Raw genomic sequence first — 27395 nt, forward strand, 5'->3', positions numbered from 1 at the left:
CTAATTCCTTTTTTTATTCTCCCTTTGGTTGTTATAATATCCCCTTATACTTTTCACTTTTTCTTTCTCTTTTAAAATTGATTAAATCTGTGAAAAGTTCTTGTTCCTATACTCCCCTCAAAAAACAAACAAAATAGCTCTTGAATTTCCTTACCCATCCCATTACTATTCTGTCATTTTTTTCTGCTTTTATCATTTTTATTTTCTTCTCTGTCCTCCTGTGTGCTTTTTTTTTGGTAACTTTTTGAGTTGAAAGTTTAATTCATTTATTTTTTTTGTCATTTAAAGGAAAGTATTTAAATAGAACTTTGACAACACCTCATACTTTTTTATTAATATTTTCATTATTATAAATGTCTCTATTTATTTCCTTAATAGTTTTTGTCTTAAAGTTTGCTTCATCTGATATTAGCATAACTACTCTAACTTTCATGTGGTTCTTGTCTGCATGATGTATTTTTTTCATCCCTTTACTTGCAACATATTTATATCTGATGTCTCCTTGGACAGCATATATGTGGATCTTGTTTTGATCCATTTTGACAGTCTTTGCCTTTCTGACTGGATTGTTTAATCCATTCACATGTACTGTGATTATTGACATAGTGGATTTGTGTCTGCCATTTTACTTTTTGCTTTCTGTGTTTCCTGTCTTTTGTTTCTATGTCTCTTTTATGGCTTTCTTTACATTAGTGAATATTTTCTAGTGTAACATTTTAATTCTTTTAATGATTTTTTTCACAATAGAACTTTTAGTTATTTTCCTAGTTGGTTTCTCTAGGATTTTATCAGAAAATACTTCAGATTTATGCTAATTTAACTCCAGGGAAATATACAAATACTATTCCTAATCGCTCTATTACGTCTGTGCTGTTATGCCACATATTTTTGTGCACACATCACATTGATATACATTATAAACCCAATAGTATGCTGCTATAATTTTATGTCTATGAGAGAAGTTCAAGAGAAAGGGAAGCAAATATATAATTACGTAGTTTGCTATATTAACCTTATTTACATTTCTGGTTCTTTTCATTTGTTCCTCTTGTTGAGTTACTCTGGTATCTCTTCCTTACTCCTTTTCAGTTTTGCTCCCACCTACCTCTTTTCTGCTATTATTGTCAAATATATTTCATTTATATTTGTTGTAAATCCAACAATACAATTATATACACATTGTTTTTATACAACTGCTTTTTAAATCAGTTAAGAAAAGAAAGAAAATATACATTTAAGCTGTTTTTTATAATTATATAATTACCTTTCCTGGTGGTCTCTTATGGATTACTGTCTGAGTCACTTGCTTTCAGCTTGAAGAACTTCCTTCAGTATTGCTCACAAGGTGGGTCTGCTAGCAACAAATTATCAAAGTTTTTGTTTATCTGGACATGTCTTTATTTTTTGCTTTTATTTTTTGAAAGATAACTTTGCTAAATATGAGATTCTTGGTTGACAGTTTTGTTCTTTCAGTGTTTGGAATGTATCATCCCACTACCTTCTGGCCTCTGTTGTTTCTGATGAACAATCAGTTGTTTCTGTTAATCTTATTGGGGTTCCTTTATAAATGATTAATCATTTTTCTCTTGATACTCCCAAAATTTTCTTCTGTATTTGTTTTTCACTATTTTTACTAAGATGTGTTTGAGAGTGGATCTCCTTATGGTTATTCTACATTAAGCTTCATGGATTGAGCTATTTACTGAACTTCATGGATTTTTAGACTAATGTTTTTCCATCAAATTTGGGAAGTATTCAGCTGTTATTTATTTTAACATTTTTCTCTGCTCCTTTCTGTTTTTCTCTCTTTCTGTAACTCCCATTATGCATATGTTGGCGTGTTTAATGGTTACCCATTCCTTTCTGAGGCTCTTTTCATTTAAAGAAATTATTTTTCTCATTTTTAGGTTGCATAATGTCTATCTTAAAGTTCACTGATTCTTTCTTCTGTCAGTTCAAACCTACTGTTGAGCCACTCTACTGATACTTTTATTTCAGTTACTGTACTCTGTAGTTCAAGAATTTCTAGCTGGTTCTTAAAAATTTTATTATTGGGGGAGGGGCCAACATGGTGGAGAAGTAGGCGGAATCCATACTTCCCACGTCTCTCAAACAAAGAAGTGTAGAAGCCGAAGGACTTTGAAAACACCAGAGCCTGGAAGGAAAATAGACTGAAACTACAAGGAAGAAAATGGGAAAGCTGGAAAAAAGATAGATGGGCATGGAGGGGAGGGACCCCCTTCTGTGCAGAGACAAAGGGAAGAGAAAGAGCGGCTAGGGAAGTGCAAGACTGTATCTAGACAGGAGAAAGACCTCGGACTGAGACTGAGAAGGATTCGATCTCTAATTGTGGGGCTTTCTTCCAACTGGAGCCGGCTCCCTGCTCGCGCATCTGGGGAGGAGGGGAGCCAGGCCTGGGTGCTGTGGTAGGTCAGAGGCTCAGTCCGCAGTTGGAAAAAGTGGTTCCTCCCTAGAGGGTTGTGTGATAATACAGAACCTGCCTGTGTCCGCCACCTCTGGGCACAGTGGCTGGGCCAAGCGTGCAGTCTGCAGGAGGAAAAGGTGGCCATCTCCCTGGAGTGCTGTGGGAAAAGACAAAGGCTGCTTGCGTCTGCCACCCCAGGGGGCTCCTGGTGAGGGCAGCAGCTCTCAGTCTGCAGTAGGAGAAGGTGGTCCTCCCTGAAATGCGGTGGCACAGACAAAGCCAGCCAGGACCACATATCAGACCACACTGAGAGGCACTTCCCCAGTGCCAGAGTGCATGGAGCGGGACTTTGAATGCTAGCCAAGTGCAGGGTCAGGGGAGTTGGTGGAGCGAGAAGGACCACCCCATCTGCACTCTTGTCACAGTGAGGACAACTCAAACTGACTCCATCGGGTTGGCTCCATGGAGAAGAGACTGGGGCATCACCATTTCCCCCCCACACCAACACCACCACCAAGGCTGGGCCTCGGGGATCACTCCCGGGGTCCTTAGTGGAGGTGGGTCCTGATTACACCAAACCACGCCCCTTTTCACTGGGTAACTGTATTCACTGGAGCTGCACGGATCCTACAAACAGCTACTCCCGACAAGCAATGCATTACCTGGATTAACTCTAGGTCCACTCTGGATATATAGATATATTCTCCTCCCCCACCATTTCTCTTCCTTATCTCTTCCCTCCCCTAGGCTGGTTACTCTGGTTATTAGTCTGTCTAAACAGACATATTTAATCCATCGTCTTGATACATGTTCTACACCTGCTTCTTTACACTCCCTTCTCCCTCTCTGGAATAATTAAGCCATAAGTTTCTCTGTCTGGGTAACTTTATCCTCATTTTGTTTTCCTTGCCTCATTCTTTATTTTCCCTTCTCTCTGGATTAAACCTTTTAGTCTCTCTGCCTAATCAATGTTTATTCCTCCCCCCCCACCACCCCGCTCCTGTTGTTTCTCCCTTTGTATGTGCTCTTCCATCAGCACCACCTCCATCCTCTCCTTTACTTGTAGTTGGTGTTCTGGGTTTTTTTTCTTTTTTGTCTTTAGTTTTTTGTTTTTGTTTATTTGTTTGTTTGTGTTATTTGTTTGTGTATTTGCATGTTTTGTCTCCTGTTTGTCTATCTGTTTTCCTTTACAGGGCTACTCCAAGGAACAAATCAAAGCACACCTGGTGGAGGGTCCATATTATCACTATGAATAGGGTAATAAAACAACCAAAGTCACAACAACAGAGAGCAAGTAACAATCCCCGAAAAAACTCCTGAAGGGCCAGGCCCTGGACAGTGTATAACCTTCATTTAATATAACAGTGCTCTCAGGTGTAGAGCACACAAGCTTTTAAAATACATCAGGGGCAGAAAACTAGCCAAAATGACGACACAGAAGAATGCTTCTCAAAAGAAACTCCAGGAAGTAGTGACAGCTAATGAATTGATCAAAGCCAATTTAAGCAATATAATGGAACAAGATTTTAGAATAATAGTCATAAACTTAATCACTGGGCTTGAAAAAAGCATAAAGGACAACAGAGAATCTATTGCTACAGAGATTAAGGGACTAAAAAATAGTCATGATGAATTAAAAAATGCTATAAATGTGCAAAATAAAACGGAGACAGCCATAGTGCAGATTGAAGAGGCAGAGGGGAGAATAGGTGAATTAGAAGATAAAATTATGGAAAAAGACGAAGCTGAGAAAAAGAGATAAAAAACGCAGGAGTACAAGGGGAGAATTAGAGAACTAAGTGATGCAATCACATGGAACAATATACATATCATAGGAATTCCAGAAGAAGAATAAGACAGAAAGAGGCTGAAGGTGTACTTGAACATATCATAGCTGAGAACTTCCCTGATCTGGGGAAGGAAACAGGCATTGAAATCCAAGAGGCACAGAGAACTCCCTTCAGACATAACTTGAATTGCATGACATATCATAGTGAAACTGGAAAAACACAAGGATAAAGAGAGAATTCTGAAAGCAGCTAGGGATAAAGGGGCCCTAACAGGTAAAGGTAGACACATAAGGGTAGTAGCAGACTTATCTAATGAAACTTGACAGGCCAGAAAGGAATGGCAGGAAATCTTCAATGTGATGAACAGGAAAAATATGCAGCCAAGAATCCTTTATCCAGCAAGTCTGTCATTCAGAATAGAAGGAGGGATAAAGGTTTTTTCCAAACAAACAAAAATGGAAGGAATTCATCACCACTAAAGCAGCCCTACAAGAGATCCCAAGGGGGATTCTGTAAGTGAAATGTTGCAAGGACCACAAAGTACCAGAGACACCACTACAAGCATGAAGCCTACAAACATCACAATGACTCTAAACCCATATCTTTCAATAATAACACTGAATGTAAATGGACTAAATGCTCCAACCAAAAGACATAGGGTATCAGAATGGATAAAAAAAAAACCCACAAGACCTATCTATTTGCTGTCTACAAGAGACTCATTTTAGACCTGAGGACACCTTCAGATTGAAAGTGAGGGGATGGAGAACTATATTACACTACTGGAAGTCAAAAGAAAGCTGGAGTGGCCATACTTGTATCAGACAAAGTAGACTTTAAATTAAAGGTTGTAACAAGAGATGAAGAAGGGCATTATATAATAATTACACGGTCTATCCATCAGGAAGATCTAACAATTATAAATGTCTATGCACCGAATTCAGTAGCACCCAAATATATAAAAAATTAATCACAAACATAAGCAACCTTATTGATAAGAATGTGGTAATTGAAGGAGACTTTAATACTCCACTTACAACAATGGATAGAACATCTAGACAGAGAATCAATAAAGAAACAAAGACCCTGAATGATATATTGGATCATATGGACTTGACAGATATATTTAGAACTCTGCATCCCAAAGCAGCAGAATATACTTTCTTCTCGATTGCACATGGAACATTCTCCAAGATAGATGGCATACTGGGTCACAAAACAGCCCTTACCAAGTATAAAAGAATTGAGATCATACCATGCACACTTTCAGACCACAATGCTATGAAACTTGAAATCGACCACAGGAAAGAGTCTGGAAAACCTCCAAAAGCATGGGGGTAAAAGAAGACCCTACTAAAGAATGAATGGGTCAGCCAGGAAATTAGAGAAGAAATTAAAAACTATATGGAAACAAATGAAAATAAAAAGACAACAATCCAAACACTTTGGGATGCAGTGAAGGCAATCCTGAGAGGAAAATACATTGTAATCCAGGCCTATCTCAACAAACAAGAAAAATCCCAAATACAAAATCTAACAGCACACCTAAAGGAACTAGAAGCAGAACAGCAAAGACACCCCAAACCCAGCAGACAAAGAGAGATAATAAAGATCAGAGCAGAAATAAACAAGAATCTAAAAAACAGTAGAGCAGATCAATGAAACCAAGAGTTGGTTTTTGAAAACATAAACAAAATTGACAAACCTGTGCCAGGCCTCTCGAAAAGAAAAGGGAGAGGACCCATATAGATAAAGTCATGAAGGAAAATGGAATGATTACAACCAATCCCTCAGAAATACAAGCAATTATCAGGGAATACTATGAAAAATTATATGCCAACAAACTGGACAACCTGGAAGAAATGGACAAATTCCTAAGCACCCACACACTTCCAAAACTCAAACAGGAAGAAACAGAATATTTGAACACACCCATAACCAGCGAAGAAATTGAATCAGTTATCACAAATCTCCCAATAAATAAGAGTCTAAGACCAGATGGCTTCTCTGGGGGATTCTGCCATACATTTAAAGCAGAAATAATACCTATCCTTCTCAAGCTGTTCCCAAAAATAGAAAGGGAAAGAAAACTTCCAGACTCATTCTATGAAGCCAGCATTACTTTGATTCCCAAACCAGACAAAGACCCAGCAAAAAAAGAGAACTACAGGTCAATATCCCTGATGAATACGGATGCAAAAATTCTCAACAAAATACTAGCAAATCGAATTCAACAGTGTAAAAAAAGAATTATTCACCATGTTCAAGTGGGATTCATTCCTGGGCTGCAGGGCTGGTTCAATATTTGCAAATCAATCAATGTGATACATCACATTAATAAAAGAAAAGATAACAACATGTCAATCCTGTCAATCGATGCAGAAAAAGCATTTGACAAAATTCAGCATCCTTTCTTAATAAAGACCCTCGAGAAAGTCGGGTTAGAAGGAACATACTTAAACATCATAAAAGCCATTTATGAAAAGCCCACAGCTAATATCATCCTCAATAGGGAAAAAACTGAGAGCTTTCCCCCTGAGATCAGGAACACGACAGGGATGTCCACTCTCACCGCTGTTGTTTAACATAGTATTGGAAGTTCTAGCATCAGCAATCAGACAACAAAAGGAAATCAAAGGCATCAAAATTGGCATGGATGAACTCAAGCTTTCACTTTTTGCAGATGACATGATATTATACATGGAAAACCCGATAGACTCCACCAAGAGTCTGCTAGAACTGATACATGAATTCAGCAAAGTCGCAGGACACAAAATTAATGTACAGAAATCAGTTGCATTCTTATACACTAACAATGAAGCAACAGAAAGAGAATAAAAGAAACTTATCCTATTCACAACTGCACCAAGAATCACAAACTACCTAGGAATAAACCTAACCAAAGATGTAAAAGATCTGTATGCTGAAAACTATAGAAAGCTTATGAAGGAAATTGAAGAAGATACAAAGAAATGGAAAAACATTCTGCGCTCATGGATTGGAAGAATACATTGTTAAAATGTCAATGCTACCCAAAGCAATCTACACATTCAATGCAATCCCAATCAAAATTGCACGAGCATTCTTCTCAAACCTAGAACAAGCCATCCTAAAAATTGTATAGAACCACATAAGGCCCCGAATAGCCAAAGTAATATTGAAGAAGAGGACCAAAGTGGGAGGCATCACAATCCCAGACTTTAGCCTCACTACAAAGCTGTCATCATCAAGACAGCATGGTATTGGCACAAAAACAGACACATAGACCAATGGAATAGAAGACAGACTCCAGAATTGGACCCACAAAAGTGTGGCCAACTAATCTTTGACAAAGCAGGAAAGAATATCCAAGGGAAAAAAAACAGTCTCTGTAACAAGTGGTGCTGGGAGAACTGGACAGCCACATGCAGAAGAATGAAACTAGACCACTTTCTCACACCATTCACAAAAATAAACTCAAAATGGATAAAGGACCTGAATGTGAGACAGGAAACCATCAAAACTCTAGAGGAGAGAGCAGGAAAAACCCTCTCTGACCTCAGCTGTGGCAATTTCTTACTCGACACATCTCCAAAGGCAAGGGAATAAAAAGCAAAAGTGAACTATTGGGACCTCATGAAGATAAAACGCTTCTGCACTGCAAAGGAAACAATCAACAAAACTAAAAGCCAACCGAGGAATGGGAAAAGATATTTGCAAATGACATATTGGACAAAGGGCTAGTATCCAAAATCTATAAAGAACTCACCAAACTCCACACCCGAAAAACAAATAATCCAGTGAAGAAATGGGCAGAGGACATGAATAGACACTTCTCTAAAGAAGACATCCAGATGGCCAACAGGCACATGAAAAGATGCTCAACGTCGCTCCTCATCAGGGAAATACAAATCAAAACCACACTGAGATACCACGTCACCCCAATCAGAGTGGCTAAAATGAACAAATCAGGAGACTATAGATTCTGGAGAGGATGTGGAGAAATGGGAACCCTCTTGCACTGTTGGTGGGAATGCAAACTGGTGCAGCCACTCTAGAAAACAGTGTGGAGGTTCCTCAAAAAATTAAAAATAGATCTACCCTATTACCCAGCAATAGCACTGCTAGGAATTTACCCAAGGGATGCAGGAGTACTGATGCATAGGGGCACTTGTACCCCAATGTTTACAGCAGCACTTTCAACAATAGTCAAATTATGGAAAGAGCGTAAATGTCCATCAACTGACTAACGGATAAAGAAAATGTGGTTTATATATACAATGGGATACTACTTGGCAATGAGAAAGAATGAAATATGGCCTTTTGTAGCAATGTGGATGGAACTGGAGACTGTTATGCTAAGTGAAGTGAGTCATACAGAGAAAGACAGATACCATGTTTTCACTCTTATGTGGATCCTAAGAAACTTCACAGAAGACCATGGGGGAGGGAAGGGGGAACAAAATTTACAGAGAGGGAAGGCGGCAAACCATAAGAGACTCTTAAATACTGAGAACAAACTGAAGGTTGATGGCGGGTGGGGGAGAGGGAAAATGGATGATGGACATTGAGGAGGGCACCTGTTGGGATGAGCACTGAGTGTTGTATGGAAACCAATTTGACAATGAATTACATATAAAAATATTTTGTTATTGATATTGTCTACTAGATGAAGACAAGTGTGGTCTTTATGCATGGTTTCCTTTAGTTCTTTGAACATATATAATGGCTGCTTTGACATCTTTGTTGAGTATGACGTCTGGGCCCTCTCAGCTTCTATTGCCTGCTTATTTTTCTCTATCCTGTGATAGGTTATGCTTTCCTATTTCTTTGCATGCATCATAGCTGCGTTAAAAGCTGGCACAATTTAGGTAATATCTTCTTCCCTTTGCAAAGTGTGTTTTCATTATTTGCTTGTTTATGTCTTTAATGACTTGGCCAGGCTATTTGAGTGACGTCTATTTGCCCTGTGGTGTGTAGCCAGTGATGGCACTCGTCAGGGACACAGCCTTGAGCATGGGATGATAGCAGTTTTAGCAGGGCTCTCTATGACTCTCTTTTCCCCTGTTCTCTGTGTTGCTATCTGCCCTTTTGGTGTCATACTCAGCAGTTCAGCTCCACTAACTAGTCTGGTTGCTCTATTGTTTTCAACAATGGCCTGGGACATCAATTGCTCCATGATAAGATCCAATTAAATTTGGACCCCTTTGCAGGGGTAGTTTTTGAGGCCAGACTTTGAGGTTTGTTTCTACCCAGAGGGCTCTCCCCTGGTTCTCTCTGGTAAACTAACTGACCTATGCTTACCTTAATGCTGTCATAGAGCTATCAGCTTTCTCTTAAGGGCTCATCCCCAAAATCTCCGTTGTTTTTGAGAATGCCCTTAAAATTCAACCTCACCACACAGTTTCAAATAAAGTCAGTATTTTTTAGGAGCTCTCGGTTCTTACAGAAATCTTCTCCCCCTGCCCCAAATCTCTGAACCTCTGGCACAAGTGATGGGTCCTATGAGGGAGCTGGGATTAGGCAGATGAGGCCCCCTGGTCTCAGCCTGCCACACCTGGGTTAGAGCCTTCTCTAGTCCCTAGAGTAGGGACTAGGTGGAAGCCATAGTCAGCAAGAATTTAGCCTCTAAAACACAGAGTTGGGGGCGCCTGGATGCCTCAGTCGTTTATGCATCCAACTTCAGTTCAGGTCATGATCTCACGGTCTGTGGGTTCAAGCCCCGCGTAGGACTCTGTGCTGACAGCTCAGAGCTTGGATCCTGGAACCTGCTTCGTGTTCTGTGTCTCCCTCTCTCTCTACCTGCCCCTCCCCTGCTCATGCTCTGTTTCTCTCTCTGTCTCGCAAAAATAAATTTTAAAAAATGTTAAAAAAAAATTAAAAGAGTTGGAGGAGGTGAAAAATGGTGAGATGTTATATCCCTGGAGTGGGAAATGGAGGAGAGGAACACTGCCTTCGTGGCCACACCTGTCTGGGGTAGAGTTTCCATCACCTGGAGGGAGAGAATGGTTCATGGCTTGGTTACCACAGACTCTCACTGTTCTTACTGAGATTTATTAAATTTACTTGAATAAATGTTTCTTCATTTGCTTAAATGGAAGTTTAGGAAAACTTTCAGAGATTGTATATGGTTGGTTTTTTTTTTTTTGTAAATCATTTTCACCAGTTATGGTTATTTCCCTGGGAATTGTCATACTAATCTTCAGCAGTGACTCCAACCTCATGCTTTTTGAATTTATTGTGTTCATATTTTTATTATTCTTAAATAACATACAACTGTAGTTTTGACATCTTCTTTGACTCAGTAATACTTAAAAAAATCCAATTGTTTTTTCTTTCTAAAATTCTGTTTCTATGTTTCTAGTTTTATTATGTCATGATCAGAGAATATGGCCTTTGCATGTTTGCTAGTGCTGCCATAACAAAATACCACAAACTAGGTAGCTTAAGCAACAGAATCATACTGACCAAGTAGACTAGAAATCAGAGAGGAAGGTGTCACTAAGGCGATGCTCCCTCTAATGGCTCTAGAGATGATCCTTCTTTGCCTTTTCCTAGCTTTAGAAGCATCACTGATTTCTGCTCTGATCTTGACATGGTACTTTGTCTCTATGTGTGTCTGTATTCAAGTCTCCCTCCCACTTTTTTTTTAAGATTTATTTATTTATTTGGAGATAAGAGAGAGAGAGAGAGAGAGAGCGCCAGCAGGGGAGGAACAGAGACAAAGGGAGAGAGAATCCTAAGCAGGCTCTACACAGTCAGCGCAGAGGCCGATGTAGGGCTCACACCCACAAATCATGAGATCACGCCCTGAATGGTAACCAAAAGTCAGATGCTCAACTGGCTGAGCCACCCAGGCACCTCTCAAATTGTGTCAGAGGATACCATTGACCTAATAAATCCATTACTGGGTTAAGGCCAACCCTAATGATGTTATTTTAACTAATTACATCTGTAACAACACTATTCCCAAATAAAGTCACATTCTGAGGATATCAACATATGAATGGGGGAAGACACAATCCAACCCACAATAGCCTGTAAACATTCTGCTTTCTAAAATGGAGAATTTCTGGGGCACCTGGCTGGCTCAGTCAGTGGAGTGAGAGACTCTTGGTCTCAGGGTTGTGAGTTCAAGCCTCACATTTGGTGTAGATATTACTTAAAAACAAAATCTTTAAAATAGAAATTTTCTTTTTTTTTTGATGTCCTTTTTTTAAACGTTTATTTATTTTTGAGAGAAAGAGCTCAAGCAGGGGAGGGGCAGAGAGAGAGAGAGACACAGACACAGAATCCGAAGCAGGCTCCAGACTCTGAGCTGTCAGCACAAAGCCCAATGCAGGGCTCAAACCAACAAGTTGTGAGATCATGACTTAAGCCAAAGTCAGACATTTAATTGACTGAACCACCCAGGTGACCTTAAAATGGAGAATTTCTTTGTGGTCTGACATATGACACATTCTTGTGAATATTTCTTGAACAGCCTGAAACATGATGATGATGATGATGATATACACTTTATTTTTCAGAGCAGTTTAAGGTTTACAGAAAAATGGAGTAAAAAGTACAGAGAGTTCCCATATACCTCATATCCCCATGTGTGTACAGCCTCCCTCACTATCGACATCGCACAACAGAGTGGTACATATGTTACAATTGACAAACTTACACTGACACATCATTATCACCCAAAGTCCATAGTTTTCATCAGGATTCACGCTTGGTGTTGTACATTCTATGACTAATGTGTTATGACATGCCTCCACCATTGTGGTATCATATGGAATAGTGTCACTGCCCTAGGACTTCCCTGTGCTTCACCTACTTTGCCTCCCTCCCTCCAACTCCTGGCAATCTTTCACTGTCTCCATAGCTATGCCTTTTCCAGTACATCATATAGTCAGACTCATATAGTATACAGTCTTTTCAGAGTGGCTTCTTTCACTTAGTAATATGTATTTAAGTTTCTTCCACATCTTCTCATGGCTTGATAGCTCATTTCTTTTTGGTGCTGAATAATATTCCATTGTCTGGATGTGCCACAGATTATTTATCTATTCACCTACTGAAGGACATCTCAGTATCTTCCATGTTTTGGTAGCTATGAATAAAGCTGCCATAAACATCTATGTGTAGTGTTTTCTGTAGACATAAGCCTTCAACTCACTTGGTAAATACCAAGGACTGTGATTGGTGGATCATATGCTAAGGTTATGTTTACTTTTGTAAGAAATGACCAAACTGCCTCACAAAGCAATTGACCCACTTTGCATTCCTACCAGTAATGAATGAGAGTTCCTTTTTCTCCACATCCTCTCTAGCATTTGGTGCTGTCAGTGTATTGGATTTTGGCCATTCTAATAATTGTGTAGTTGTGTCTCATTGTTGTTTTAATTTGCAATCCCTAATGACATATATTGAGCATCTCTACATATACTTATCTGCCATCAGTATATCTTCTTGATGTGGTGTGTGTACAGACACTGCCTGTGCAATTTTTTCATTGGGTGGTTTACTTTCTTAGTGTTGATTCTTTTTTTGAGATCTTTATATATATATTTTTTAATGTTTATTTATTTTTGAGAGAGACAGAGAGAGAGGGAGACACAGAATCTGAAGCAGGCTTCAGGTTCTGAGCTGTCAGGACAGAGCCAGATGTGGGGCTCAAAACTCACAACCATGAGATCATGACCTGAGCCAAAGTTGGACACTCAACCAACTGAACCACACAGGCGCCTCGAGATCTTTGTATATTTTGGATAGCAGTCCTTTATCAGATGTGTCTTTTGCAAATATTTTCTTTCCCAAACAGTTCTTTTCTTTTTTTTTTTTTTTATTTTTTTATTTTTTAATATATGAAATTTACTGTCAAATTGGTTTCCATACAACACCCAGTGCTCATCCCAAAAGGTGCCCTCCTCAATACCCATCACCCACCCTGCCCTCCCTCCCACCCCCCATCAACCCTCAGTTTGTTCTCAGTTTTTAACAGTCTCTAATGCTTTGGCTCTCTCCCACTCTAACCTCTTTTTTTTTTTTTTTTTCCTTCCCCTCCCCCATGGGTTTCTGTTATGTTTCTCAGGATCCACATAAGAGTGAAACCATATGGTATCTGTCTTTCTCTGTATGGCTTATTTCACTTAGCATCACACTCTCCAGTTCCATCCATGTTGCTACAAAAGGCCATATTTCATTTTTTCTCATTGCCACGTAGTATTCCATTGTGTATATAAACCACAATTTCTTTATCCATTCATCAGTTGATGGACATTTAGGCTCTTTCCATAATTTGGCTATTGTTGAGAGTGCCGCTATAAACATTGGGGTACAGGTGCCCCTATGCATCAGTACTCCTGTATCCCTTGGATAAATTCCTAGCAGTGCTATTGCTGGGTCATAGGGTAGGTCTATTTTTAATTTTCTGAGGAACCTCCACACTGCTTTCCAGAGCGGCTGCACCAATTTGCATTCCCACCAACAGTGCAAGAGGGTTCCTGTTTCTCCACATCCTCTCCAGCATCTATAGTCTCCTGATTTCTTCATTTTGGCCACTCTGACTGGCGTGAGGTGGTATCTGAGTGTGGTTTTGATTTGTATTTCCCTGATAAGGAGCGACGTTGAACATCTTTTCATGTGCCTGTTGGCCATCCGGATGTCTTCTTTAGAGAAGTGTCTATTCATGTTTTCTGCCCATTTCTTCACTGGGTTATTTGTTTTTCGGGTGTGGAGTTTGATGAGCTCTTTATAGATTTTGGATACTAGCCCTTTGTCCGATGTGTCATTTGCAAATATCTTTTCCCATTCCGTTGGTTGCCTTTTAGTTTTGTTGGTTGTTTCCTTTGCTGTGCAGAAGCTTTTTATCTTCATAAGGTCCCAGTAATTCACTTTTGCTTTTAATTCCCTTGCCTTTGGGGATGTGCCGAGTAAGAGATTGCTACGGCTGAGGTCAGAGAGGTCTTTTCCTGCTTTCTCCTCTAAGGTTTTGATGGTTTCCTGTCTCACATTCAGGTCCTTTATCCATTTTGAGTTTATTTTTGTGAATGGTGTGAGAAAGTGGTCTAGTTTCAACCTTCTGCATGTTGCTGTCCAGTTCTCCCAGCACCATTTGTTAAATAGACTGTCTTTTTTCCATTGGATGTTCTTTCCTGCTTTGTCAAAGATGAGTTGGCCATACGTTTGTGGGTCTAGTTCTGGGGTTTCTATTCTATTCCATTGGTCTATGTGTCTGTTTTTATGCCAATACCATGCTGTCTTGATGATGACAGCTTTGTAGTAGAGGCTAAAGTCTGGGATTGTGATGCCTCCTGCTTTGGTCTTCTTCTTCAAAATTACTTTGGCTATTCGGGGCCTTTTGTGGTTCCATATGAATTTTAGGATTGCTTGTTCTAGTTTCGAGAAGAATGCTGGTGCAATTTTGATAGGGATTGCATTGAATGTGTAGATAGCTTTGGGTAGTATTGACATTTTGACAATATTTATTCTTCCAATCCATGAGCAGGGAATGTCTTTCCATTTCTTTATATCTTCTTCAATTACCTGCATAAGCTTTCTATAGTTTTCAGCATACAGATCTTTTACATCTTTGGTTAGATTTATTCCTAGGTATTTTATGCTTCTTGGTGCAATTGTGAATGGGATCAGTTTCTTCATTTGTCTTTCTGTTGCTTCATTGTTAGTGTATAAGAATGCAACTGATTTCTGCACGTTGATTTTGTATCCTGCAACTTTGCTGAATTCATGTATCAGTTCTAGCAGACTTTTGGTGGAGTCTATCGGATTTTCCATGTATAATATCATGTCATCTGCAAAAAGCGAAAGCTTGACTTCATCTTTGCCAATTTTGATGCCTTTGATTTCCTTTTGTTGTCTGATTGCTGATGCTAGAACTTCCAGCACTATATTAAACAGCAGCGGTGACAGTGGGCATCCCTGTCGTGTTCCTGATCTCAGGGAAAAAGCTCTCAGTTTTTCCCCGTTGAGGATGATGTTAGCTGTGGGCTTTTCATAAATGGCCTTTATGATCTTTAAGTATGTTCCTTCTATCCCGACTTTCTCAAGGGTTTTTATTAAGAAAAGGTGCTGGATTTTGTCAAAGGCCTTTTCTGCATCGATTGACAGGATCATATGGTTCTTCTCTTTTTTTTTGTTAATGTGATGTATCACGTTGATCGATTTGCGAATGTTGAACCAGCCCTGCATCCCAGGAATGAATCCCACTTGATCATGGTGAATAATTCTTTTTATATGCTGTTGAATTCGATTTGCTAGTATCTTATTAAGAATTTTTGCATCCATATTCATCAGGGATATTGGCCTGTAGTTCTCTTTTTTTACTGGGTCTCTGTCTGGTTTAGGAATCAAAGTAATACTGGCTTCATAGAATGAGTCTGGAAGTTTTCCTTCCCTTTCTATTTCTTGGAATAGCTTGAGAAGGATAGGTATTATCTCTGCTTTAAATGTCTGGTAGAACTCCCCTGGGAAGCCATCTGGTCCTGGACTCTTATTTGTTGGGAGATTTTTGATAACCGATTCAATTTCATCGCTGGTTATGGGTCTGTTCAAGCTTTCTATTTCCTCCTGATTGAGTTTTGGAAGAGTGTGGGTGTTTAGAAATTTGTCCATTTCTTCCAGGTTGTCCAATTTGCTGGCATATAATTTTTCATAGTATTCCCTGATAATTGTTTGTATCTCTGAGGGATTGGTTGTAATCATTCCATTTTCATTCATGATTTTATCTATTTGGGTCATCTCCCTTTTCTTTTTGAGAAGCCTGGCTAGAGGTTTGTCAATTTTGTTTATTTTTTCAAAAAACCAACTCTTGGTTTCGTTGATCTGCTCTACAGTTTTTTTAGATTCTATATTGTTTATTTCTGCTCTGATCTTTATTATTTCTCTTCTTCTGCTGGGTTTAGGCTGCCTTTGCTGTTCTGCTTCTATTTCCTTTAGGTGTGCTGTTAGATTTTGTATTTGGGATTTTTCTTGTTTCTTGAGATAGGCCTGGATTGCAATGTATTTTCCTCTCAGGACTGCCTTCGCTGCATCCCAGAGCGTTTGGATTGTTGTATTTTCATTTTCGTTTGTTTCCATATATGTTTTAATTTCTTCTCTAATTGCCTGGTTGACCCACTCATTCGTTAGTAGGGTGTTCTTTAACCTCCATGCTTTTGGAGGTTTTCCAGACTTTTTCCTGTGGTTGATTTCAAGCTTCATAGCATTGTGGTCTGAAAGTATGCATGGTATAATTTCAATTCTTGTAAACTTATGAAGGGCTGTTTTGTGACCCAGTATATGATCTATCTTGGAGAATGTTCCATGTGCACTCGAGAAGAAAGTATATTCTGTTGCTTTGGGATGCAGAGTTCTAAATATATCTGTCAAGTCCATCTGATCCAATGTATCATTCAGGGCCCTTGTTTCTTTATTGACTGTGTGTCTAGATGATCTATCCATTTCTGTAAGTGGGGTGTTAAAGTCCCCTGCAATGACCACATTCTTATCAATAAGGTTGCTTATGTTTATGAGTAATTGTTTTATATATCTGGGGGCTCGGGTATTTGGCGCATAGACATTTATAATAGCTCTTCCTGGTGGATAGACCCTGTGATTATTATATAATGCCCTTCTTCATCTCTTGTTACAGCCTTTAATTTAAAGTCTAGTTTGTCTGATATAAGTATGGCTACTCCAGCTTTCTTTTGGCTTCCAGGAGCATGATAAATAGTTCTCCATCCCCTCACTCTCAATCTAAAGGTGTCCTCAGATCTAAAATGAGTCTCTTGTAGACAGCAAATAGATGGGTCTTGTTTTTTTATCCATTCTGATACCCTATGTCTTTTAGTTGGCGCATTTAATCCATTTACATTCAGTGTTATTATAGAAAGATATGGGTTTAGAGTCATTGTGATGTCTGTATGTTTTATGCTTGTAGTGATGTCTCTGGTACTTTGTCTCACAGGATCCCCCTTAGGATCTCTTGTAGGGCTGGTTTCGTGGTGACAAATTCCTTCAGTTTTTGTTTGTTTGGGAAGACCTTTATCTCTCCTTCTATTCTAAATGACAGACTTGCTGGATAAAGGATTCTCGGCTGCATATTTTTTCTGTTTAGCACACTGAAGATATCGTGCCAAGCCTTTCTGGCCTGCCAAGTTTCAAAGGAGAGATCAGTCACGAGTCTTATAGGTCTCCCTTTATATGTGAGGGCACGTTTATCCCTTGCTGCTTTCAGAATTTTCTCTTTATCCTTGTATTTTGCCAGTTTCACTATGATATGTCGTGCAGAAGATCGATTCAAGTTACGTCTGAAGGGAGTTCTCTGTGCCTCTTGGATTTCAATGCCTTTTTCCTTCCCCAGTTCAGGGAAGTTCTCAGCTATAATTTGTTCAAGTACCCCTTCAGCACCTCTCCCTCTCTCTTCCTCCTCTGGGATACCAATTATGCGTATATTATTTTTTTTTAGTGTATCACTTAGTTCTCTAATTTTCCCCTCATACTCCTGGATTTTTTTATCCCTCTTTCTTTCAGCTTCCTCTTTCTCCATAACTTTATCTTCTAGTTCACCTATTCTCTCCTCTGCCTCTTCAAGCCGAGCCATCGTGGATTCCATTTTGTTTTGCAATTCGTTTAAAGCGTTTTTCAACTCCTCGTGACTGTTCCTTAGTCCCTCGATCTTTGTGGCAAGAGATTCTCTGCTGTCCTGTATACTGTTTTCAAGCCCAGCGATTAATTTTATGACTATTATTCTAAATTCACTTTCTGTTATATTATTTAAATCCTTTTTGATCAGTTCATTAGCTGTTGTTATTTCCTGGAGATTCTTCTGAGGGGAATTCTTCCGTTTGGTCATTTTGGAGAGTCCCTGGCGTGGTGAGGACCTGCAGTGCACTTCCCCTGTGCTGTGGTGTATAACTGGAGTTAGTGGGCGGGGCCGCAGTCCGACCCGATGTCTGCCCCCAGCCCACTGCTGGGGCCACAGTCAGACTGGTGTGTGCCTTCTCTTCCCCTCTCCTAGGGGCGGGATTCACTGTGAGGTGGCGTGTCCCGTCTGGGCTACTTGCACACTGCCAGGCTTGTGTTGCTGGGGATCTGGCGTATTAGCTGGGGTGGGTAGGCAAGGTGCACGGGGGCTGGAGGGGCAGGCTTAGCTCGCTTCTCCTTAGGTGATCCACTTCAGGAGGAGCCCTGTGGCAGCGGGAGGGAGTCAGATCCGCTGCCGGAGGTTTGGCTCCGCAGAAGCACAGAGTTGGGTGTTTGTGCGGAGCGAGCAAGTTCCCTGGCAGGAACTGGTTCCCTTTGGGATTTTGGCTGGGGGATGGGCGGGGGAGATGGCGCTGGCGCCTTTGTTCCCCGCCAAGCTGAGCTCTGCCGTCCGGGGGCTCAGCAGCTCTCCCTCCCTTTGTCCTCCAGCCTTCCCGCTTTCCGAGCAGAGCTGTTAACTTCTGACCTCCCAGACGCTAAGTCGCGCTTGCTGTCGGAACACAGTCCGTCCGGCCCCTCCGCTTTTGCCAGCCAGACTCGGGGGCTCCGCTTGGCCGGCGAGCCGCCCCTCCGCCCCGGCTCCCTCCCGCCAGTCCGTGGAGCGCGCACCGCCTCGCCGCCCTTCCTACCCTCTTCCGTGGGCCTCTAGTCTGCGCTTGACTCCGGAGACTCCCTTCTGCTAATCCTCTGGCGGTTTTCTGGGTTCTTTAGGCAGGTGTAGGTGGAATCTAAGTGATCGGCAGGACGCGCTGTGAGCCCCGCGTCCTCCTACGCTGCCATCTTCCGGCACTCTCCAGTTATTTTCTTTTTAACAAGAATTGTGGAATGGAATTAGTTTCTTAAGTATATGTAGAGGATGAGAGTGTCCCACTTCAAACCAACTGAACTAGAATCTTCACAGGTGCACCTGGGCGTATGCAGTTTTACAAGCTCAGAGGCAGGGGAGCCATGGAAATGAAGGGGTGACTGGGTGGAGGAGACCAGGAATAGACAATTGATAAGGTGGGGAAGGGAAGTATCAAGACTGACTCCCAGTTCATGGCTTGAACAACTGGTTGCAAAGAGAGGTTGTTTACTGACATGGAGAACCCGGAGAAGAAACACGTCTGGGGAAAGATTAAGAGTTCAGTGTCAAATATGTTGAATATGAGAGGCTGCAAGGCATCCAAGTGGAGATGCCGAGCAGTCAGAGGAATCATAAATGGATCTGGATTGCAGGCAGATTTAGAGGATGATGTGTCTGAAGATGACATTTGAAGAGGTGAGCCAGGGTGAGGTCAAGCTGAGGAGACAGTGTGCGTTGAAGAAAGGAGAAAATGGCCTTATTTTAACTTACCTCTTTAAAGACCCTGTCTCCAACACAGTCGGATCTGAGGTACTAGAGGTTGACATAATGAATTTTTAGGGCATGCAATTCTGCCCACAGCAGAGAGGGAATAGGCCCTGGGCATGGAGGGTACTAAGTACTTGGGGTGCACAGCCCAGAGGCCTGGCCTAAAGAGGCACGTGCGAGGGGTGGAGAGTTTGTACCTCACCCTCAGCACCTGCTGGCTGCCCTGACTCCCTCACTGACTCCAACCTGCAGGCTCGCTGGTTGGCCAGAGACTCTCAGACCATCCCGATGTGCGGAAAATTGGGTTCACAGGTTCCACAGAGGTGGGAAAACACATCATGAAAAGGTAGGTGTTGGGGATACCCCTAGCCACAGTGTGAAGATGTGGACAGTGCTGTGTGTGAGCTTGAGGCAGGTCCGGGCCCAGTGTCTGAGTTTCTGACCAGCCCCTGTGGAGGCCAGTGCAGCTGCTCCACGGAGCACACTCAGACCTGGGGCTGCTGGAGGCTCCATGCGATTTGGGGCCCTGAGCATGCATGGCCACTTGGGACAGAGCTACTCTGAATTGAGATGGGCTTCAAGTGTCAAAGGCCCCCTGGATTTTGAAAACTTAGTGCCCAAAGTAGCTGATTAATAACTTTATATTGATGGCAGTTTGAAATAATTTATGAATTGGGTTAAATAAAATACATTTAAATTAATTTCATTGGTTTCTTCTTAGTGTTTCTTTTAAAGCTAAAAGGAATTTACTTTTGTTTTTTAGTGGTTAGTAAAAAAAAATTCTCTTACATTTGTGGCTGGTCTTTGAGGCTTTTGTTCTATTGGACAGCCCTGTTCTAGAACATCCTTTCGTCTCTTTTTCCTGGGACTTGCCTCAAACCACCTGGGTTTCTATTCCCTGGCTCTGTTAATAATTCATGATAGGACCAGGGCCAAGCCCTGACCCTCCGGGCCTCAATTTCCCCACCAGTTGAGTTTGCATGCTCCGAGGTGCTGGTTTGTGCAGACAACAAGCTTGGGGCTACAGACAGGGCTGGACTGCAGGACAGTACCTCATAGCCCTGGCTGTCCCAAGACAAACACTGGATGCCCCAGCACCACCCCACTGAAGCTGAATTCTGGGGATGGGTTTCAGGCGTGTGTACTTGAGTAATAGTTACAAATAGAGAGGAGCTGGAGTTTCTGTTGGACATAGTGATGCCTTTCTCTGAGGTCACATGAACACCAACCACTGCCTGTGCTATAAGACTCGTGTGTGAGACCTTCCAGAGCAGTCCAACTACGACATGATAATTACACGGGAGAAAGGCTTCTCTTGTGTTAAAACACCACCTTATTGTAGCCCCCAGTGCAGAGCAGTGTTCTTTTTCCCTGGGACACTTCTGTAGCCCATGACCCTGCTTTCCAGGGGCCTCTTTGTGCCCCCACAAGATGGGGTTCTCACCCCTTGGCCCCACACATGCCCTTTGTGGGACAGGGTGCATCCTGGGCCCTGGTGCCTTCCTTAAGTGGGCACCATGTTTATGAGGATCACAGCAGCTTTATATGGCATATTTTTCTGGGCCAGGAGCCACAGCCAATGTGGCTGGTAGAGTGTATCTTTAGGGTCAGTGGAGGCTGACATCACAGCCTGTGAATGGGTCCAGGAAGAGCAACTCTGAAGTGTTTTGAGTGCAGCAGAGCAAGCCTCAGCATTGAAGAGAGGGAGGCTGGTGGTGGTGCAGGACTGATAGTTGGGGTGCAGATGGACGGATGAGGGAGTGGGGGCAGGGGCTAACTGCAAGTAGTCACAGCAGTTGATTTACAAGTAAATCATCTGGTCTTCCCAATGCTGTGTAGGCAATAGTCCTATGTAAGCACATATGTGCTAGGGTGAGTGAGGGCTCAGTAAATGTCAGCTCTGAGGACTTCAGGGCAGGAGGGCTTGGGTGGGTGTCCTGTGGCTCTGGGACTGCCATCACCTGAGGACATTCCAAGAATACCCTGAGGCTGGCACCTGAGATGAGAGCCTTCTTCCTGGGTAAGTCCTGAGCAAGGAGACCCCCCCACCACTCCCACCCTGTGCCATGCTTGTGTTTCACTGACCCACTCCTGTGAGTGTCCCTTTGAGGACAGTGTCAGTAAGTCCACTTTGTGCCCACTGATATAGCATGCGATGGACCCCCACCTTCTCTCTGTTTGCACCTGTCACTAAACATCCAAGGGGACAAAGGCCCTATGACACTGTAGCCACGCCAATGGGGGAATGGTTCTGTGTTTGGTTTATTCATTGGATAAACACAGCTGCATGACCAGACACATGCCTGTCCACCCTGGTGGGGCTTATTCTCTGATGGGCAGGGTCAGACACAAATACTCCACACAGCAAAGCACATCAGGCACGGAGCTCAGGAGCATGCAATTTATAGGGAACAACCAGGGCAGGCACCCCAGCAAGGGGACATTGGAGCAGAGGCCAGAAGAAAGTGATGAATGAAGTTCAAGGATATGTGAAGCAGGAAGGGTCCTGAGGGGCTGTGAGAGCAAAGACCCCGCTGTGGGCGTAGCCTGGGTGCGGAGAAGGAGGAAGGCAGTGGTGTGGAGAGAGGAGTGAGGCAGGGAGAGCAGATGAGTGTGGGAGTGGGGAGAAGCCCCCTCTGACCCTCTGCTTGCTCTTTGAGTACAGCATGCTTTGGAGCTTCCCTCGGCTCCTCCACCTGGAGCCCCTGTGTCCCCATCTCCCAGGGACTCAGCCCTACCAACCTATGTCCCTTTCAGCTGCGCCCTGAGTAACGTGAAGAAGGTCTCCCTGGAGCTGGGCGGGAAGTCGCCCCTCATCATCTTTGCTGACTGTGACCTCAGCAAGGCTGTGCAGATGGTGAGGGCCGGCCTGAAGGGGGTGGGGGGCGGACATGGGGTGCCCATCGCTGATTCCACAAACTCACAAAATTGGCCTAGACTGGCAGGAAGGGGCCTAGGGGACAAAGAATTCCATATGCCTTCCAGAAAAACAAACTTCCCAAGATGTTTCATAACTGTCAGGATTTGAGATCAGCTTCACAGAATGGGAAATGTTAGCCATGTTCCCATCTGTTCTGGTCAGCATGAAACCCTTTCCTTTTTGCTATGTCTGTTTGCCCAGTTCCACCACTGACTCATTGGGCAGCCTCAGGCAAGTTACTTAACTTTTCTGGCCTTTGCATTCTCACCTGTATCATGGGGAGAATACACCTATGGTTGTTACAGTGATTCAACATGCTATTAAGTCTGAAGGGCTTAGAAGATGTAGCAGGTGCTGTCAGTTGTCCTTATGTTCGTATTGTCACTCATTGTTACGCCTCAGTCCCCCTCTCCACACTTTGGGAGCAAGCCAGTAAGGCCATGTTCAACCATGTGCCCAAATATGCCCCATTCTGTCTAAGTCTCAAGGTGTCTTGAAGCACAATGTGACACCCAGCATGGACAGGAAAGAGAGTACAGCCTCAGGGAAACTGAGGGAGACAAGTACATCAGCCCAAGGGTCTTGACCCTGGTGCCAAGGCCACTGCTGCAGGGCCAGCGGCTCAGGCCATGTCATTGGGCAGTGCAATCCCAGCTGCCATGAGAGCTGAGCTTGACCCAGAGCAGTCAGGCTCACCCTCCTCCCCTGGTCCCCCACATAGGGCTCCCCAGGTCCAAAATACAGGCTCCCTTGAGCCACTGAGGACAGTCATTCTGGACCCCTGCCAGGAGTTCTCTCAGGCCTGAGCTGGCACCTTGTCCCTCAAAGACATGGGGCTGCTGCCTGCTCCAAGCTAACAGACCCTCCAGGCTCAGCCCCAAGAGGGTGAGTTCTGACCCCTCCTGTATCACCCCAGGGAGCATGCCTGCATACAGGGTCTCCAGGCTCACTCCCTAACTCCCACTTGTTCTCCACTCTCTGCAGTGTGGACACAGGTGTCCCCAGGGGATAGGACTCATCTCTCCTCTTGAGGTGACTGAGGAATGAGTGGAGCCTGTATGCCCAGCACTGGCTGGGTCTGGCCCACCATCCATCAAAGGTCAAGACATACACATTCTTCCCCTTCCTTATAGGAAGGGGTTACCTGGGGCCGATGGGATGTGGGGGGATGGTGCCTTGGGAGAGGTTGTAAGCCAGCATCTTTATCCATTCTCTGAAGGGGATGAGCTCTGTCTTCTTCAACAAAGGTGAGAACTGCATTGCGGCGGGCCGGCTCTTCATAGAGGACTCGATCCACGACCACTTTGTGCAGAAGGTGGTAAGTTATGCTGAAGAGTCCTCACCAGGAAGACTTGGGCTGCAGGGGGTTGGGGACAGGGAGACAGGGCTGGGCCAGGTGGAGTCGGGCACTGTTCATCTGAGCAAGGAAACCCTCAGGCAAAGCCGTATCATTTTTACTGGTTTTTATTGTTTCAGCAAGAAATAGCAACCCTGCACCTCACACTGACATAACCAGAAAGGGCCTGTGCTAGGGCACGTCTGCAGCAGTGAAGCCTGAGCCAGGAATTCAGGTGCATGTGGCTCACTAAGGATGAGCTCTCAGGTGAAGACTAAGAGGTGAGAGGGACTAGGAGAGGACAGAGACAGGACATGGTCTCAAGTGACATCCAGCCCTAGCCTGACCCACACATAGGAGCTCTGGAGCAAGAAGGACAGCTCTTAGGTGTACCCCTGGGTCAAGGGCCAGGCGTTTATCCCCTCTCAACAGTTGTTGGCTGTGAGTGTCCATGGACTAGAGGAGTTCCCCCCTGGACCTGGGACCATCAGCAACCACTTCTCACGGCTGCTGTGGGATGGGTGCCCACAGGGGCATGGCGCTGATAGCATAGAACCAGAGGGAAAGTCACCCTGTCCCCACTGACTCTCTTAGAAAAGGCTGTGGGGGAGGATGTTGGTTGGCATGACTGGGTCCCAGGTCCATCTCTGGTCCATTTAGTGATTGCAGGACCCACAGGGCTCTGGTTGGCTCAGCTTCAGCCAAGAGCCCTTCCCCACATCCTGGAAAGGAGAGTCTGATCACAGTGGGTAAGGGAGGGGATGCTGGAACACAACCCCTGTGTGCAGGTTTAAACACACTGTATGAAGCCAGGAAAAAAGAGAGAGCAGGACTGAGACAAGGCAGGACAGGTGTTCGGAAGGAGTTCTGGAGAAGGTCTTTTGTTTTAGAGAGAGAGAGAGTGCATGTGCACTTGAGTGGGGGAGGCACAGACAGAGAGAGAGAGAATCCCAAGCAGGCTCCATGCTGTCAGTGTAAAGCCCAACATGGGGCTCGATCCCACAAACAGCGAGATCACTACCTGGTTCGAAACTGAAAGTTGGACACTTAACCCACTGAACCACCCAGGTGTCCCTGGAGAGGGTCTTGCATAATGGGTAAAAATATGAAAGGCAGGGAGGAAAGGAGCAGACCTTCTAGAAAAGGGAGTGTAACAGCTTTTTCCATGTCATAAGCTAGTCCCCAAACTTAGTGGCTTTGGTAAATGCTGTTTGTGCAGTCATCGTCCTGTGGGTTGGCACCGTGGGCACCAACCCAGGTTCACCTGAGGTTGGCTCGTGCATCTGCGGCCAGCAGGAGCACTGGTGGCTGCACTGGGGAGGCTCATCTTTGTCCTTGTGTTGCTTCCTCTCACAGTGTGTGCTCGGGCACATGCGGGGCCAGTGGCAGGATTCCCAAGAGTGAGAGCAGGAGTTGAGAGCCCTCTTGGATCTCTCAAAGGTTGCTCATGCCACATTCTACCTGCCAAAGCAAGTCACAGGCCACCCCAGTTTCAAAGGGTGGGAAACCAGCTCCACCTCGATGGGAAGTGCATACAGTGGTGTCCACTTGTATAACCCACTGTAGTTTGGGAGCTGGGAAGCCTGGCTGAGCAAGTCCTTTGCTGTGACACGCCCAGCACAGGAATAGCTGAACCTGGGACACGGATGGAGAATCATGATGGAGGGGGCGGCTCACTGAGCGGATGTGGTTATGGGGAGCACAACCCTTCTGGAGACTGCAGGGAAGTCATGAAACTCCCACAGAGTGAGGCAGGGGACAGAATCCCAGGATAACTCTCAGGATCATCTCAGTTCCCAAATACAGCAAGGGAGAAGTGCACCCAGGACGGTCAGCACCATTGCTCTTGGAGTCCTAGGGAGATTGGGTGGAGGGTGGCCAAGTGAGAGCAGAGAAGGGGAGCAAAGCAGGAGATGGGAACCCCCTTCAGCACAGAGAAGGGGTTCTTGGTGAAAGGGAAGAGGGTGTTTCTCGGGGACTTGAGTGTCTGCTGCATCTGATTAGGCCTGTCTGGAATGTGTGCGCAGAGCCTGAATGGAGGGGTGAGACAGCCCTCGCCTCAGAGGTAGAGGAGATGGCCAGTCAGGCCTGACCTTGATGCAGCCACAGGGAGGGTGTAGATGACCTTGTTTGATTTTAGGAAACCAAGGAAGGAGCCTGGAGAGAGAAAAATGGAAGGGGTGGATCCTAGCCTGGAGCCCAGAAGTTCTGATGTCTACATCCCACTGGTTATGCCATCTGAGTTCTTTTTCATAGCACAGCATCCCATACTCAGAGGCTTTTATGACTCTCTGCATTCAGCCCCAGAATCCAGCAGACACCATCTGGCACATCCTTTGTGGAGACCCAGACCTGCGTCTCCAGGCAGCAAAGACTTTTGTGTTGGCTGAGGCAACAGGGAAGGCTTCCTGGAAGGAGGAGGCCCTGAAGCTGGGCCCTGAAGCAGGCAGAAGTGGGAGCAGGAGTGGGTGGACTCAAGGCCCAGGCCCCTCTGCTCTACTCTTACCACTGGGGCATTGCAGCAGGACTGGTGTTTCCTGGCCCCATCCCCATCCCCATCCCATGTTCTGGAGTCCCCAGACAAATGTTCTTTCAGCTTCTCGGCCTGTGAAGCTGGGCACAGGACCAGTGTAGAGACACACTCTGTTGACACCACCCCCAGCCCCATGTCCGGCCCTCACCCATATCCCTGGACACCTCTGTTTTCCCAGCTCATCTGATGCTACGCTCAGGTCTCCTTGCACATAGGATACATCTTGGGTTTCAGCTTGGAAGGCAGGTTTGGAACCAGAATATGGAACATCCTGAGGGTGTGTGGAATTTCTTCAGGGGCCAGTGGCTGGAGGCCAAATGCAAAAATGTCAGTGGGTCAGGTTTGGAGCATTGCCAGGAACTTGGGCACCTGAGCAGGACCTGACTGGGAGAACTTTCCACAGGTAGAAGAGGTGAAGAGGATGAAGATTGGTAACCCTTTAGATCGGGACACCAACCATGGGCCGCAGAACCACCAAGCCCACCTACGGAAGCTAATAGAGTACTGCCAGCGTGGCGTGGAGGAAGGGGCCACGTTGGTCTGTGGTGGGAGTCAAGTCCCTCGGCCAGGTCAGTCAGAGCACTCCACTTGGGTGAACTGAAGGGCCAGTAGCATGGCCTCTGGTTTCCTGTCTACTTCTAATTGGAGGTATGTGAAGGCCATGGTTAGGCTCCCAGGCCTCAGGGCCCATCTGTGACACTGGATGCCATGGCCTTGGCTATCTGGACACCTGCCAGACCAGGCGTGGTACTGGCAAGGTGAAGACAGCAAAGCTGAAATCCAGTCAGTGCTGGTTTAATGTGTATCATAGTGGACTTTGATTTGCCATAAACCTCTCCACATCTGTGAAATTCTCTCCTCCTGTGGATTCCAAGGCACTGGCTTTCATGGCTTTCTATCTTTGGCATTACTTCTCAGTGGCCACTCTTCACTGAACCTCCCTCACCACCTGTCCCTTAAATGGAGGTATGCTCAAGTCTCTCCTGAGCTTGGAGTGTTGCTTATGGCAGACATTTTCCCTGGAGGATCTCACCCCCTGCAGTGGCTCGTACCCTCCCAAATATCTGTCTCCAAGCTCCTCCTCATCCAGAAATCCTGCCCACCT

The 27395-nt window shown here is 44.2% G+C and overlaps 1 protein-coding gene across 3 annotated transcripts in view; it reads left to right on the plus strand.

Moving 5' to 3' along the window:
* Positions 1-27395, plus strand: part of ALDH1L1 (aldehyde dehydrogenase 1 family member L1) — a 137051-nt gene that overhangs the window by 103552 nt on the left and 6104 nt on the right. For all 3 annotated transcript variants that reach the window (XM_060631971.3, XM_060631972.3, XM_060631973.3), the window contains exons 17-20: positions 19754-19847; positions 22259-22358; positions 23641-23739; positions 26694-26859. In XM_060631971.3, the coding sequence (XP_060487954.2) occupies positions 19754-19847; positions 22259-22358; positions 23641-23739; positions 26694-26859 (459 nt within the window). The remainder of the gene's footprint in view (positions 1-19753; positions 19848-22258; positions 22359-23640; positions 23740-26693; positions 26860-27395) is intronic.

The sequence above is a fragment of the Panthera onca genome, chromosome A2, assembly GCF_046562875.1.
Source record: "Panthera onca isolate mPanOnc1 chromosome A2, mPanOnc1 haplotype 2, whole genome shotgun sequence".
Taxonomy (NCBI): Eukaryota; Metazoa; Chordata; class Mammalia; order Carnivora; family Felidae; genus Panthera; species Panthera onca.